This window comes from Paramisgurnus dabryanus, chromosome 8, assembly GCF_030506205.2.
Source record: "Paramisgurnus dabryanus chromosome 8, PD_genome_1.1, whole genome shotgun sequence".
Lineage (NCBI taxonomy): Eukaryota > Metazoa > Chordata > Actinopteri > Cypriniformes > Cobitidae > Paramisgurnus > Paramisgurnus dabryanus.
In genome coordinates, this window is record NC_133344.1 from 37,655,263 (window position 1) to 37,672,613 (window position 17,351).

The 17,351-nt window shown below is 38.3% G+C and overlaps 1 protein-coding gene across 2 annotated transcripts; it reads left to right on the top strand.

Moving 5' to 3' along the window:
• Positions 1 to 81: 81 nt before the first annotated feature.
• Positions 82 to 16,997, top strand: LOC135771474 (transmembrane 4 L6 family member 1). Of its 2 annotated transcripts, XM_065281731.1 has the most exons (7): positions 82 to 237; positions 362 to 564; positions 1,688 to 1,756; positions 2,865 to 3,010; positions 14,836 to 15,022; positions 16,484 to 16,539; positions 16,624 to 16,997. In XM_065281731.1, the coding sequence occupies exons 2-6, from the start codon at positions 394 to 396 to the stop codon at positions 16,499 to 16,501; spliced, it is 591 nt and encodes a 196-aa protein (XP_065137803.1). In that variant the 5' UTR covers positions 82 to 237; positions 362 to 393; the 3' UTR covers positions 16,502 to 16,539; positions 16,624 to 16,997. The 2 variants fall into 2 exon arrangements, with proteins under 2 accessions (XP_065137803.1, XP_065137802.1); XM_065281730.1 differs by having other exon boundaries at positions 16,484 to 16,997.
• The last annotated feature ends 354 nt before the right edge of the window (positions 16,998 to 17,351 follow it).

The window sequence follows — 17,351 nt, forward strand, 5'->3', positions numbered from 1 at the left end:
TCGTTTCAGTCCCTTTACAGTTTAATATTCAAATTGTTCCTCGTGTTATTTATTGATTTTTTCTGTAAAGGCAATGTCACTGACCGCAGGGACAGACCCCTGTGCATGTGCTGCATTAACTTTGTGGTCCCATGAGAGCAAACACTTTCCACAAACTATGTGCAAGTAACTGAAGGAACTAAAGGTCCACAAGTAGAAGAAACCAAACTTTTACCTATTTTAGTTCAAGTAAAACAGGTAGGTTTTAATAGTAATAAATGAAGTGTTAGTATTTTTATTTATATCTTCATTATTGAAATAATCCTGCAAAATGCAATACATAAAACATGTTTTCCTCTCCTTGAACCAATTCGTCTTCCAGGTTAAGCAGAAATCGGTTTGTTTGCGTCCATCATGTGTACGGGAAAGTGCGCTAAATGCACCGGAGATCTTCTGTTTCCATTGGGTCTCTTATCAATAGTTGCCAACATTTTGCTGTTTTTTCCCAACGGTGAGGTGTGGAGGACTGAGGAAATCACAGAAAAGATTTGGTTTTTCCCTGGAGTTATTGGCAGTGGACTGTTGGTAGGTTTATGAATACACGCACTGAATCTCTACTCACAAAACTCTAGTAAACTGAAATGACCACCACTCAGAAATTTAATTTCATCATTCGTTTCATTTATTACATTCGATCATTTCAGAGCCGATCCTAGACTTCTGGAAGCTCTAAGCAACGTTGTGAGGGGCCCTGTCAGCACGTTCTTAAAAACCTTTAAACAAAATGTTAACTAAAAACACGTTGTATTGTGTTACAGCTGTATATTTTTGAAATATGGACGTTACTGTGACACTCACCAGAATATTTTGCTAATTATAACATTGACACGTGTTTTATGAAAAGCCAGTAATCTTTACCCTTAATTAACAGATTAAAAATATTAATAAAATTAAACCAAATAGTCGTCAAAAAAACTATAACAATCTAATTTTTTTTCAATTGGCTAAAAAACTAAGGCAGAAAAGTGTACTCCAGTGTTAAATATACCTAAATAAATCAATAATTTCCTAAATACGCAAACCTTAGACGTAATGTGTTGTTAATTGATGCTGACAGGAGTCACACAACAGCCTGCATGACTGAATGTGTTTATTTCTTTAAAAAAAAAAAATTATTGATGCGTACTGGCATTTCTAATGAAATAGTATTTTTTGTTCTGTTCCAGACAAATATCTTTGTTAGAAAGCCATATCCATATATCAAGGGTGTTGTTAGGTGCGTCAACTGCATGCAGCGCTGCACAGACCGACTAACAAATTAAATTTAAGTACTGCTTGTTATGGTTTTGAATGGCTCTCGCTGCAGAGTGATGTCATGCCCAAATCGATCTGGGCAGTGCCACATGAAGTTTTAGAGCAAGGGGGTCACTAGTGGTTCGGGGCCCTACGCAGCTTGCATACCTTGCGTATACGAAGGAGAGAAGCTCTGGATAATTTGATCATTCTTACAGCTTCCAACAAATGTGTAGGGTGAATTTTACATTTTAAATCCTGAAATTTTCCTTTAAAGAAATCTGCAGGTTTTCTTACAAAACTAGAATAAGAACTGCAAAGAAATAGATAGATCTTGCCAGGGCCTGGTATTATGAGGGGTTTCTTTCTGAGAGTAATGAGAGAAAACATTTATGTATTCGGTGGTATGTTGCAGGTGTTTTTGCCTGCTTCAGTGATGCGAGCAGCAGGGGTGGATGGGAACTGCTGTGCAAACAGATGTGGGGTGAGTACCTGATATATACATGCATGTATGTCTTGTCTATATAAAGTTCAGCTCTGGAATAAGTAATTGATGAAATGTGCTGACCTGTATCACCTTTCTCCTAATGTATAGCATTAGTAATCTTTGAAGTTATCTTAATTACTTTTACATTTACGCATTTTATCCAAAACAACTTACAGTACATCCCAAAGTATATGCAAGGTCTTTTAATCATCATGTATGTTCCCTATGGTTCAAACCCATATGCTTTTGCGCTGCTAATGCAATGCTCTACCACTGAGCTATGCATCTTATACATCATGTCAAATGACAACAGCTACAATAAAGTAGAGAAAGATTTCATTTTACTTTAAATTTAACTTGAAAATACCTATAATTTACAAAGACACTTAATAGGAAAGTGTTGCAAGTGTTCCCCAAGGAACACACGTAATGATAAATAAACATGAAAACAACGCAACGTAACCCTATCCTAAGATAAGGTCCTCATTCTCGCTCACATGTGGGTGTGCTTTTCTGGGGAAAGTGCCCATAAAAGGAATATGGGGTCACTGATATGTAATGGGTACCAATGTTTGAAAAAAACTTTCAGAAACTTGTAGTAAAGAGGAGGTGTTGGGCAGAAATACTCAAATGATCAACTGCTTTTTTGACACTTTGCATTTGTTTAGCACTCTAACTGTGTTAATAAGGCAGAATGCCTTATTACCCCCCCCCCCCCCATTCCTTTCAAATCATATGTTATATAGGAAGAGTGCTATTAAGATCTTTGAAAAATAAACAAGAATGATGAACCAATGATGGCAATATGTAAAAACAAACCAGAATTTAGATCACATTTTAACCAAAATATGTAAAAAAATTTCATTTCAAGGTCTGAACAACAAAGTTATTTCTTTCTTGAATTTTTTTTAAAATCATTTAACAGTAAAGTTCAATGTAATAATGAAGTGTAATTTAGTACAGTAACTATATTATATGCATACTATATTATATATTTATTAAATTAAGGACTAATTACTCATCACAAGCCTGCAAACTCAACCAGTGACTTGAAAGCTGTTGTTGTTATTCAAAGTTGAGTGAGTTTGTGGATGATGTGTTACAGATGATGGTGTCTATGCTGATGTCTGCATTGGGTGGAGCTGGAGCGCTATACTGTATGATCGTCTCTGCCATTGGTTTACAGGATGGTCCTCTGTGTGACACCGGAGATGGGATCTTTATCTACCCATTCATAAACCGGACTACAGAGTAACACTCGACTCTTGCACACACATTAGACATATAGTAGTTATAATAGACCAATTCAGAGTAGACGTCACAGTTACGTCACTGCAAGATGCGCGCGCAATGCCGTTGCAGAAAAACAGTGGAAATGAATTAGACACGAGTGAAAAGAGCAAGATAACTCACTAGAAAATGTCCTGTTGTGCTGTTGAGTGTCAGTATAAGAATGCAAAAAAAGATGGCTTTCATTTTTATAGAATACCATCGTCGAAGACATCATTTGAAGATAAACGTAGGTGTTTATGATTACAATAAGCCCTTAAACGGACAGAATGGAGCGAGGAAATCATCTGGAAATCTTTTAATAATTAGAATAGAAAATAAGTAGAGAAGATGTCCGGTGTTCTGTCGAAGTCTGTTCCCTCCATGTGTTTCTTATAGCATTTTTATCACGTTACAATTATAATTTATTCAGAATAAATGTTTTTTTACTGAAAAAGCAATAATATCACAATTTTTTTTATATTTCATAATTGTTTTGTTTTCTATTATTTCTTTTTATTTCCTTATATCTTAGCTCATGTCTTCCTGTTTGTTCTAAAATTATTATGTTTACATACTTAATAAATATGTGACCCGTCATGGAAACCAGGGGCACAAGTCGGCAGCACAAGTTTCGAGAAAATGAGAATCAAAGGTTTTTTTTTCAAAATTTGTGATTTTCGTTTTATTGCAGAATCTGTTAGTTGAGATCACGAAGAAGCCTCTCCATGTTTGAGATAGCAGTTTATGTATATTTAAAAGGGTACATTTTGCGGTTGAAATAGGCTTGTTTTTCAAGAGATTCTAGCGTGCAGCGGGGGGCGTCATTGTCTGTGTGTATATTTACATATTGTATAAGCTTGTGTTTTTGCCTCCGCCCCCACAGGGAACAGCTGAATAAGGATAGTTCGCCCAAAACTGAAAATAATGTCATAATGACTTACCCGTATGTCGTTCTAAACTCGGAAGACCTCCGTTCATCTTCGGAACACAGTTTAAGATGTTTTAACTTTAGATTTAGTCCAAGAGCTTTCTGTTTCCTCCATTGAAAATCTATGTGCGGTTTCCATGTCCAGAAAGGTAATAAAAATATCATCAAAGTAGTCCATGTGACATCGGTGGGTCAGTGAGATTGTGGTGAAGCATCGACAATACAGTTTGGTCCAAAAATAGCAAGAATTACGACTTTATTCAGCATTGTCTTCTCTTCCGGCTCGAGCGTGAAGTCACGTGACTTGTAGTGACGCGCTGCCCTGTTCCTCAGACATGTTTGCTTAGTTTTATTTATTTTTTTCAAACTTATAGCGTGCGTCTCCCCAGACTGTAAATGAAGCTCGGGCACACAAAACAAAAGAAAGATAAAAGAAGCTGGGGCGGAACAAATAACAGTCAGCCGCATCGTACGTCAGCCGCGTCACTGACTTTATGGGGCGCCGCAGCCGGATGACGTCAAAGTACCGCGAGAGCTCTTCAAGAAATCTTACGGAGTAGTTTAATTTCGACTCGCTCTCGCGGTACTTTGACGTCTTGCAGCGCAGCATGAAGTCAAACTCATAAGTTACACAGAGACCCTATTTTAAATACAAAATTTGAAGGCGGGTTCATGTGTTTAACGGAACGCAAATACCGGACTGTAATCTGATATACCCTTACATGTTACGATGTAAATAGTCCTCAAATTTTATATTATATTGTATTACCAGAAGTTCATGCGAAATCTGATGTACTCATAGACTATATATTTCACGGATTATACGCATTTGTGGACAAAAATCATTGGATGATTCACACATCTGAAACAGACTGGATTCGACTTGTGATCCCCACAAATGTAACAGTCCTGTTTATTTTTGCATGTTGTTCATTCGGACTTCGGCTTTACAGGGGGTATGTCGTAGCTAAATGAGATGTAAATGAGCCCTATTGTCTCTCCAGCCAGGGAAAAGGGAAAGTGTTAACTTTTTTCTTTCTCAAATTTCTCAGCATTCTCCTTCTTGAATGTGTTACATTCAAATGGCCACAACTTCTCCAAATCTTATCAGATTTCCATGTGTTACACATCGTTAGAAAGCTTAGAAACTGCACTTTCAGAATCTATGAATAACTCAAAATGCCCCAGATCCGACTTGTGTCCCTACTTTCCGTGACTGGTCACATATATAAATATAGCACACACATGATGTAAAGTGTTATTAATATATAAACAGGCCTTTTTAATGTATGTTTAAACATAATACTTTTATAATAGTTTTAGAACAAACACCTAAGATAAATATAAGGAAGAAATAATAGAAAACAGGAAAATTATGAAATATTTAATAAACGCTATTATATATAATACATGATAGTGTTGCTTTTATATGTACTTTAGCGATTCAGACTGTAAAAATAATTGATTTAGCAAAAAAAGAACAATACATATACATTACATACATGCATATCAGTAGCCAAGCCATTTAAACTTTTTATCTATCTAAAAAATAAACGTAACGCGATTAAAACGCTATAAGAAACATTGCACTAAAGGGAAACATAGAGGAATCAGACTTCGACAGAACACTGGATCCATAAAAATCACATAATGCTAAAACACTTCACAGCCCTACTGTGGAGCAGTCACTTTTTGCAACCAGTTTGGCTCCGCCCACAAAAAAAACGGTATGACAGAGTGATGGCAGACTAATCCTGTTAGTAAATGTGTTGGGAAAGCATAAAGACTGTGTGAAGGGTATCGGATGATTTTTGGTCTAGATATCACTGAAGAGTCTCAAGACTGTTGTGTGAAAAGACTAATATTGCCATGACCGCTGTAGCGGCTACCTTACGTTGTTAAAAGGCCGCTGAGAGGCTGAAGCCCGAACTCAATGCATTTGCGACGCATATAATGAACTATCAGTGAGGCAAACAGCTGTTAATAGTCCCATTTTATTGCACAGACAGATATTTCTTCAGGTTTAAAAGTTGTTAATATGTAAATATGGTCAACAAAGAATACATCGTCCTGACTCACCCCCTCTCGCTACCACACTAAGTGAACAGGTGACTAATATTCCTATTTCCAGGTAATCCCGTGACCCTCCACCATGATCACGTGACATTTAACTCTTTCATGTCCCTTTCATTCCAGCCCCTAATTATTATCAAGTAATAATTACATCGCCATAAATTAGACAGGAAAACAATAAATAATGCATTTACATTATATAATGTCCATTTCTTCTTTCAAAAGACAAAAAATCCTGAAAAAAGTCAGGCAGAAAAAATTGACATTTTTTTAAAAAGTCGTCAAAAAATTTCAGGCAACAAAATTATCCGTCTTCTGCTTCTTGTAAAAGACAGATCTTAGTTATTGGCCTTTCCAGACAGCTGGTTTTAGTTTTAACTTGCACATGACGCACAAATCCTCTTCTATCTGGAAATGTTTGAATTATGCGTCCAATAAGCCATGAGTTTCGAGGTGCTGTATTGTCCACTATAAGCACTATGTCTCCTGGTTTAAAGTTGCGTTTGACTCTTGACCATTTCTGACGTTCTTGAAGTTGTGGCAAGTACTCCAGAACCCATCTCTTCCAGAACAAGTCTGACATGTACTGGACCTGTCTCCAACGTTTACAAGCATAAACATCTTCCTTTTTGAATTCGCCCGGTGGTAACGATGGTACAGTTTTCAAAATCAACAGGTGATTTGGTGTTAATGCTTCCAGGTCATTTGAATCAGTGGATGCTTTGGTGATTGGACGACCATTGAGAATAGATTCAACCTCGCAAAGAACCGTTTGCAAACCCTCTTCGTCCAAATTCTGCAGCTTTAAAATGGAATTCAAAACTTTCCGTACAGATCGAATTAACCTTTCCCAGGTTCCTCCGTAATGTGATCCAGTCGGGGGATTAAATGACCATTTAATACCTTTCTGAAGGAGGACATCATTAATTTGACCCTGATTCCATCCCTGTATAGCAACTCTTAGTTCCCGCTCTGCTCCAACAAAGTTCTTTCCATTGTCTGATCGGAGTTCTTTGACTTGACCACGTCTTGCAATGAAACGTCGAAGTGCATTTCTTAGCAGACAATAGTACAGGGCTCACAATTCCCAAAGGATCATACACCGAGCTAATCATGGACAGTATTCCTCTTCGAGTCATAGGTCTATCTTTGATTACAATCTTGAACTTGAATGTGTCAGACTGAATGCACCACTGCATCCCTAACACTCTCTCGACTAATGGAGATTCCCGATCAATATTCAAGTCTTTTGCTGTCTTTGCTCTTTGATCCTCAGGTATTACTGCCATGACTTCACATCTGTTGCTCATCCATTTTGTTAGCTTGAATCCACCTTTGGCACATAAGGATACAAGTTCCTGGTACAATGTCATCGCTTGTTCAACAGTAGCAACTGAAACAAGGCAATCATCAACATAAAAAGAATGTAGAATTGTATCCACTGTTTCCTTGTTGAACTCTTCCTTATGATCATCTGCACATTTCCTTAGAGCGAAATTAGCACAGCTAGGAGATGATGTTGCTCCAAATAGATGCACTAACATCCTAAAATCAGTAGGGTCTTGGCTTAAATCCCCATCAGGCCACCAAAGAAACCTTAACAAGTCAGCATCCTCAGATGGTATCCTTACTTGATGAAACATTGACTCAATATCTGCCATAATCACCACAGGTTCTTTTCTAAATCTCGTCACCACTCCAATGAGTGAGCTGGTGAGATCTGGTCCTTGCAAGAGTTGAGCATTAAGTGATGTTCCTTGATAACTCGCTCCACAATCAAACACCACACGGATTTTCTTCTTTGTGGGATGGTAGACACCATGATGCGGGATATACCAAATTTGCCTATCACTACGCATCCAATCCTTTGCAGGTACTTGCTCTGCATAACCTTTGGAAACCATATCCTTCAAAAAATCTTTATAGTCAGTAAGAAAGACAGAATCCTTTTGAAGTCTCTTCTTAAGGTGTAAAGCACGTTGTTCAACAATTCTCCGATTATTTGGCATATGAATTCTCTTCCTCAAAGGTAAGCCGATCTCATAATGCCCATCAACAAGCTTAGCAGAATTTGTCACCATTTCCATAAATTTCTGATCTTCTCTTGAATAGCTAGTTTGTTCATCTTGGATACATTCAGGGAAGTCCATTTTAAACTGCTGTTGCCACATGTCTTCCAGATTCAGAACTGAAATTCTATTGACCATGACCTCTGTTTGAGCACAATCCTTTACATCATTAGTATCTCCATATAGTGGTCCATTAACAGTCCATCCTAACATTGTTTTGATTGCATAGGGTCCATCATTTACACTGCGGATAACTTCCAATGGTTCCAAAGCTTTAGGAACATTGGTTCCAATCAGCAGCTCAATCCCTGCCTCAATCTCAGGTAAATGAACACAGTTTAAATGGGGCCATCTTTGCAGGTCACTTTCTTTAGGTATATTCCTCTTGTGAACAGGCATACTTTCTTGGGTGTAAACTCGAGGCAATTCACAAAAGTCATTCCCATTCAATCCTGCTACCTCCATTTCAGACAGAGCATAGCTACTCGTAACCTTTTCTTGTCCCATAGCAAGGGCGTAGATTTGATTCTGGCATTGGTGGGGACATAAATAAAATGGTCACATTGCAAAAACTGTTTATCACCGTTTACTTGACATAAACAACAGACAACTCAGTATGCACTTTACTCAGTGACATCTGACTCGCCACCCCTGGTGCCATCCCAAATTTAATGTACTATAATAAACAATTCGTTATGTCCTAGAGCCTAATAAACAGTAACTGTTTAAGTCTTTGTCAAAAAAAAAAGAAAATGACATTGTAACATATATGAATCCATATTTACTTTATAACAATGAAGAATATGCAAGTAATATTTAATTCTTCATTTAATTTTGCCAAAAAATCCCAGTGTTGAAGTAGGTGTATGTATATCATGCTGTTTCCTGAACACAATTTATTAACGTTTCTGTAGTTCACATTAAATCTTCTTTTCATTAACAGACAGTTAATCAGTGTGAAAAAAGTTTTAAGTTTAAAATGCAACCTTACATTATGTCTACATCTGTGCAAGTAATAACCACAGTGCAGTAATGTAAAGTATTCAGCAATCATGACATGAATTCATGTTTTTACCATGTTGGGGTTATTTTCTTTCATGGATTAGGGACCACCTAAATAACCTTGCTACCCCATTTATAAAAGGTTGACAAAAGTTTGCAACTCCTCAGGTTAACATGGGATTGTCGTGTATTGGTGAAAACACTGTCCTTGAATCATTATGTGACACAACTTTTTTTTGTGCATGAAACAGTTACAGTGGGTATAATAATACTTTCTTCCTCACTTACCTGTAGCCCGAATAATCACGCGTGTCTTGTTGAGTGAATATTGGCGCGTTGTACAAAGTGAAACCATCCTATCACACGTAAAGTGATGTGAGTTAGAGCGGCGGGACTCAAGAAATGGTAATCCAATCATATTAGCAATGTGAGTAGAGAGGCGGGACTAAAGAAATGCAAAGCCAATCATATTAGCGATGTGAGTTACGGAGGCGGGCATTGCAGAGAACGAAAGCTGTTAACCGTTTGTGTACCACATAGAGCGTCATTTTTACAGAACGGGATTGCGAAAGATTTCTAATCTCATTTAAATGATTCCTGAAAAAAATATAATAAGTAAAAAATAGAAAACACAAGAATAAGACGGACATCAGTGGTTATATATAAATACAGATTAATTGTTTGGTCGAAATTATTGCTAGGGACAATTCAGTCTTTCCTGAATTTTGCTAGGGACATGTCCCTAGCGTCCCACCCTAAATCTACGCCCATGTCCCATAGTTCTTAAGAGTATACACACTTTGGTTCCTGTGAGGTTAAGTTTTTTCATTAAACTCTCAGTACAAAACACAGCTGTGCTCCCTTGATCTAAAAAGGCATAAGTAGTAACAATTTTACTGCCTTTCTTTGCTTTGATCTGTACAGGCACAATTGGGAGTTTACAATCATAGTCCCCAGCCCCAGTAAGACCACTGGAAATCAAAACATCATTCACTGCCATCTTCGGTTTCTTCTCAGTTGTATCAAGAGTCTTTTCCTTTGGAAAGATATGTAGCAAAGTGGGATGTTTAAGACCACAAACATCACAACAAAGACGTTTTCTGCATTCTTTGCTTATGTGCCCAATGCTCAAACAGCCAAAACAAACTCTATTTGACTTTAAGAAGTTAAACTTCTCATTGTGGGATTGCTTTCCCAACTGAGGACACATACCCAATGTGTGTGCACCTTCACAGAAGAGACATTTTTTCTTATCAGGACCAACCTTTACCTCTCCTGTCTTTTCAGATTCACTCCCTTTGCTTGCAGGAATCACAGTGGTAGCAAAGCTGGTTCGTTTTATTCCAGGACGAGAAAGAAATTTACTTTTCACATCCTTATTCTTGGCTACAGGATCATCCTGTATATTTCCAAACACTGGGTCCATTACCACTTTGACTTGATGCTCTATAAAGTTGACAATGTCAATGAAGGAAACTCGTTGGTTGCGTCTTTCTTGTAATTCACAAGCCATTGTTCTCCATTTATCCCGAAGTCTGTAAGGGAGTTTCTTTATAATAATCATCATATTTGCTGGCATATTCAACTCACACATATATTGTACCTCCTCCATGACATTACCACAGCCTCTAAGGAAAAGACTGTACTCCTGTAAAGCATTAACATCTTCAGCTTTGATCTGAGGCCATGACAGAGCTTTATTCATATAAGCAGATCTGTTCATTTTTCTGTTCATTTCCAAAATGTTTGTGCAACAGATCTTTGGCTCTCACATATCCCCTGTGTGGGTCAATATGCTGACAACTTTGTACTAAATCCCTTGGTGGACCAACAGTATATTGTTCAAGGTAATACAGGCAATCACTATAGTTATCAGTCTTACTCTCAACACTGTTCACAAAGGCTCTCATGAATGCATGATACTGAAAAGGGTCGCCATCAAACACTTTCAGATCTCTTTTGGGCAAGGATGACAAACATTGCTGTTTTAACAAAAGTGTTGTTATTTCGTTTTGCTTTCTCATTACACCATAAAGGTTGCTCTGCACTTCATCTTCATCATATGGACCCAATGCATCTCCTTGTGTCCTTGTGTTCGTTTCTTGTCATCAAATTCTTTATCTTTGGAATCAATCCTTTCATTTTGTTCACATTTGTTTTTCGTTGCTTTTGCAAACTTTCAATGTGGTTTGCCAAGACTTTTACAGTGGGTTTGGATACTCGTTTTTCACCCTCCATGACGTCATCAGCACTCGCTTCACTCATGTTTGTGTGCTTTCCAACGCATCAACAACAATCACAATTTACTTCAAACTTCTCAAAGCATCACAACGAAACTTAGGCAAACACCATCAACTTCCAGAAAACATTGCAACGTTATTTTTCACAACAAACGAATTAACAAACAACCTATTTCAAACACCAGAGCTCTGGACAAAAACCAACTAAAGCCAAACAACAAACAAAACAACCGCGCGACCATCCCCAATGGATAAACAACATTCCGAACACTAACAGCGCGCTCTCAAAACAGCACAGCTCAGTGGTAAAAAGCCCAACAGGCTTACCTATGCGGTGATTGTTTGCGTGCTTCTCTTCGGAGCTTTGTTTGACGTTTCTCGTTGGCGTTTTATCTTCGCTTTCATCTCAGTTGAGCAGAATCCTGTACTCCGTGACGCGATGTTCAATCTTTGCTTTCATCTCAGTTGAGCAGAATCCTGTACTCCGTGACGCGATGTTCAATCTTTGCTTTCATCTCAGTTGAGCAGAATCCTGTACTCCGTGACGCGATGCGTCCGCCAAGAAGTGAAGATCTTTGTTGACAAAATGTAGCGGCTACCTTACGTTGTTAAAAGGCCGCTGAGAGGCTGAAGCCCGAACTCAATGCATTTGCGACGCATATAATGAACTATCAGTGAGGCAAACAGCTGTTAATAGTCCCATTTTATTGCACAGACAGATATTTCTTCAGGTTTAAAAGTTGTTAATATGTAAATATGGTCAACAAAGAATACATCGTCCTGACTCACCCCCTCTCGCTACCACACTAAGTGAACAGGTGACTAATATTCCTATTTCCAGGTAATCCCGTGACCCTCCACCATGATCACGTGACATTTAACTCTTTCATGTCCCTTTCAACCGCTTATCCAGATTGTGGAGAAATATAAGAAAATACAAAGTCGGTAGAAAGTTTCTGTGTTCACTAATCCACGTCACTGAGGTTTGGAGTTTAGCTTTATTGACTGCACACTGGCAGTCCCACAGTGGGAACCAAGGCCGCCTTAATGCACGGGCTTACCTGGGCTGAAGCCCAGGGGCCTCTCAAGTTCAGGGGCCTCCCAAGTTCACGTTCATATTGTTTTGTAACTCGTCAGGTTATCTGTCAATCACTCTAACTGCACGTTACATGGCTGCTGATTGGTCCGTGGTAACTTACCGTGAAATAAAATATCAGACGTAACAGATTTTTCTATTCCGCGAATGTGAGCGTTGTCAACGTAGCATTCCGACTGAGTGTGACAGAGAAACGGGAAATAATCCACCAACAAATGAAAGAGTAATTTCTGAAATTTCATAATAAGCACTGAGGTGCAGGTCTCTCTCTCTTTCGCGCGCGCCCGTTTGCTCTCTCTGTGCTCGTGCTTTCTCTGGCATGCAGAAGTCTCTCCAACTGTGCGCAAGATACTGTACCGCTAAATAAAGAAATTAGTACCCGAACATATTAATGTTGTTCGTTGTTATAAAGTTTAAGTTTACTCGTGTTTATATCAGTGACGCGTGCGCAGCTGTTGCGATGTAGTTTGACGCGATGTTAGCTCATAGTACATACATCTGTTGGTTTAGAAAGACGACGCAATGGTAAATGTGCAAGTCAAAGCGCGACAAGACCATCTCTAATGATCATCCCCTGATCGCACCATTCATATTTACAATGTCCTTATCTAAAGATCTTATATACATGTATGTTCCCTGTCTGTCTTGTGCATATTCATACGTGTTCGTTTTACATGCGTAGGATGCATAAATACTAAATACAATGCATACTATATCTTCAATAGCCTACAAAATAAATAAGTGATTAAAAAACAAGATTCTGTCTATAAAGACGTATCTTTTGTTAAAGCTAGCATAGGTAATCCTGTTCAGATACATTTTTTATTATACTGGGTGAAATGGTCCTTCTATCCTGAGAGTAGTCAATACATTATGTGTTCAGAAAACGGAATGAAAACAATCAGACCTCTGTAGCAGCTGCAGGACAGTAAAAACTCCGACCAATCACTGCCATTCGGTGCGTGTGTAAAGAACCAATCAGATGCCTTCATGTCTCGTGGCCCAGCCCCACTGCGCGCGCTGCCCTGCGTGCACTAATCACGTCATCGTCACCCTGAACACTACACCGAGTAAGCAGGAGTTTGCGGCACCGGCACAATGGAAGATAAAAAGCAGCCAAAACTACCACTGCCAGCTTTGCTGGTAACTGCTCGCCCAATAAAAAACCTAGAAAAAGAAAATCTGAGGCAGAAAAGGCTGCAACTAAACAGGTACTGGATAAAGCCAGAGGACAAACTCGCGTAAACATCGGTGGAGCATTTGAACGGTGGAGACAACTGAGGGAGCTGAAGGGCCTGAAAAGCGATGCAGAGGTTGCGGTCTTTCTGCTGAACAGGTAATAATTTGTTTTGCTTCGGGGGATTTGTTATTTCCATGATAAATGTTACGTTAGGCAACGTAGCTATTTTTGTAGCTAGTATTAGCCCAATGCTAACATTAGATTCTCTGTCGGTGTAAATCAGTTGAGTTACAGGTGAATGAGACATGAAGTCGTTTGGTTGATGCCTATAATGTGTTGAAATACTCGGTTTTCCTGTGACCTGCAGCTGACTCCGACTGTGGATGCGCGTTCATGTTTGTGGGGGCGTAGCTTTGGACGGAGTGCTAACGAGAGGGGGTGTAGCTTAGAAGAGGTGCCATTTTCTAATTTTGCTAGCTCTCAAACATTACCTATCCGAGCTTTAACATTAATGCATTTTCACTTTAAAACTAACTTTAACTTCTTATATTTTTAAAACTGTGCTGCATTTAGTTAGTGAGTGGCAATTTTCTGCAAATTTGTATATTCCAAAAACTATATAAACATAAAGCTTATAAACATATATACTCTCACACATTTTGGTTTTATTTTCACCACAAGTTGCTGTGTGGTTGTTAAATAAAGTGTCTTGTGTTTATGCTCAAGTGGGCTCAGTGATCATGTTAATAATGATATTATGGTGTTTTCTGGGTCAAAGAAGGAAAACTCATTGTTGTATGTATTTAAAGAAACTAATGCATTTTGTGATGTAGATTATATTACACTTTTTTTTAATGAGACTATAAATTGAGGGTATGGGGGGGGCTCCAAAACCTCTCAGCCCCAGGGCCTCACATTAGGTTAAGGCGGCCCTGGTGGGAACATATAGGTTCACTATGTTCTTGTATGAAAGCCAACTTGTGTATAAGCTTCAGTACACAAAGCACATAAATCTATCATAAAAGTTAACCTATATAATAGTAGGTTAATGTATTCTCAAGTTAAATAATTGGTGTGTATGCAAAGAGGAGCTGCGCTCGTTTAGAAAGCTGTGCCCTTGGTCATTTGTCATTTTTTGCCGCATACGTCATCAAAATTTAGGTTTTATTTTAGAAGACCTTTTAAAGGCTTGTTTTTGTTGTATTTCTTCCTTCAGAGAGAGTTACCTGTTTAACCAGACATTATGGGAAGAATGTGAAAGGCCACAGAATGTGGTGCTCTGGAATGTGGTCCTGTTTTCAATTCTGCTCAGTATTGCTTCACTGGAGGCTTTGTTATTACTGGCACAGATACTCAATGGACTCATTGGATGTCTCTGTGGAACCTGTTTGAACAAGAATCAGGTACCATGATCAATTTAAATCCTTACATTTACAGCCTCAAATCATCATCATCAGTAAAATGTGTTATGACGATACAAATAAGATTTCTTAGCAAAATGAGCTTGAGGCTAGAAACCCAAGTGGTTAACATCGATGTGCTGCTGTCGGTTCATTTAACATGCATTAACTCAGCATTAATTCATGCTAAAGTAAAAATAAATGTATGTCTTAGAGCAGTGGTGAGTGACCAACCCTGTTCCTGGAGATCTACTGTCCTGGAGAGTTCAGCTCCAACCCCGATCAAACACACCTGAACCTGGCAATCAAGCATTTTAAAAATCAGAGTGAGGTGTATTGAAACTGGGTTGGAACTAAAATATGCAGGAGAGTAGATCTCCAGGAACAGGGTTGGTCACCCCTGTCTTAGTCTCACGTAGCCAGACCTTCAATACTGGTCTGGTGTTTTTCGCTGCTTTTTCTGGGCAAAGCCCGCCCACGAGCTGTTTGACCGACATGTCAAAAAAACAATCACAGTTTGTTTCTTCTACCGTCACGTTTCGAACTCCTCACAATAACGAACCGGCTGGCAACAAGTCAGTTATTGAAATAACCAGCCGCAACCGAATAGCATCTTAATGCACTTCATCAACAGCCACACCAATGAGACGCTCTCGTTAAACATCCGACAGCATATCTCTTCATTTTGTAACACCTACAAGCAATTCAGGAGAACTGAACTTGTTGACTCCACTAACTGCCTCAAGCAAAACTCTTGGACGTCTTTTTGAGAGTCTATGCCGCGAACTTTGCATATTTTTGAAAATCAAATGTTTAGCTGATCATGATAACTCGTCATTATTATCCACGTGAACACTATTCTCTTCCTCAATGGAACGTCAGAGCTTTGTTTTCCAGGGACCGAAACTAATCGCGACACTCGCGTCTCATGGAAATCCAGTTTATTTCAACCAACAAAGATGACTTCGACATTCCCACAGAGTTTTCAAAAAAGTGTACGATAAACATCAGACGTTTAGCCAACAGTCTGTGGGCGTGATGTCTGAGGCTAAGACTACCCCTGTCTTAGAGTCTTCATGGACCCTTATTATAAATATACTCAAAATAATATTTCGGTATACAAAAATGTAATTGAATCCCATTAAAATTCATAAGAAATTATCCTATAGGATATTTTGTCTTGTACTATAAGACCATTTCTATTGGAATCCTATTGGAACAGTTCCAAAATATAATAGAAATTCTTATTGGAATCTTTTAGGATTTTTTTGACAAGGATACTGTGTTTTGAAATGTTAACATAACATTCATGCACTCTTAAAAATGGGTTGGGATGTTTTAACCCATAGTTGGGTTAAATTTTAACCAACCCAACGGTTGTGTTTGTTCATATTTGACCCAGCTATGGATTTCGAGTGAGTACTGGACACACGCTCACACTTAACGACTCATTGTTTGTTTCAGCAACCTCGGATGGCCTGAACCAAGCTAACGCACTCCAACATGTGGGACCTTTAAATGTACAGAAATATGTGAAAAAACAACTACTCAAATGATAAATATCATCTTCAATGTTTGTGAATGATGTCTTTTTCCTCTGACAGGGGAGCATTTGATATATAAGTGGAGAGAATCATGAGATTTAGGTTTAGTGCAACTCAACAAATCATCTGTGGAGCACAAACAGAGATGCTTTACAAAACATTCATGTCATCTTAGTATAGGTTTTAAACAAAATAATAATGAGTATATGATAACAGACGTTTCATTTTTTAGAGTTTCTGTAAACTGTACAAAATTATATCACCAACTGTTTTAAAATAGCACTGTAGGATGACTTTTCATTGTCATTTAAACTCATGAAGATGAATTAAGACTCTTTGTTACCTTTGTTACCAAATTTGTTACCATTGTGCACTGCATTAACCAAAAAATCTAAATAAAGTGGTCAGATGACATTTGGCCAAATAACTTTTAAGTGTGGCAATATTATATATGGTGTTTTATCCTTTTACCACAAGGTGAGCCAAACTTCACAGGTACCATCAGAGATACCAGTGAACCATGTCAAGTTCTGTTGTGATATGTCATTATGCTTTAAAGGACCCCTATTTTCATTTTCATGGTTTTACTGTTTTTGTGTGTGTGTAAGTGTGTGTTAGTACATGTTAACCATCTGCAAAGTTACAAATCCCAAAGTCTACGATAACGCAGGTTATCGTCTCCAACTAAAATCTCTTTTCTTGCACTACAATGAACGTAAGGATCGTAGGCAACAGTTAACTAGATGCACATTATCATAATTACGCCCACTTCTGTAAGTAGCCTATGT

Excerpts from the sequence above, each read along its gene's own strand:
- LOC135771474 (XM_065281730.1), top strand. The coding sequence starts at position 394 with ATGTGTACGGGAAAGTGCGCTAAATGCACCGGAGATCTTCTGTTTCCA. Across the intron at positions 565-1,687 it reads TTATTGGCAGTGGACTGTTG|GTGTTTTTGCCTGCTTCAGT; the intron begins GTAGGTTTATGA and ends GGTATGTTGCAG. Across the intron at positions 3,011-14,835 it reads TTCATAAACCGGACTACAGA|AGAGAGTTACCTGTTTAACC; the intron begins GTAACACTCGAC and ends TTCTTCCTTCAG.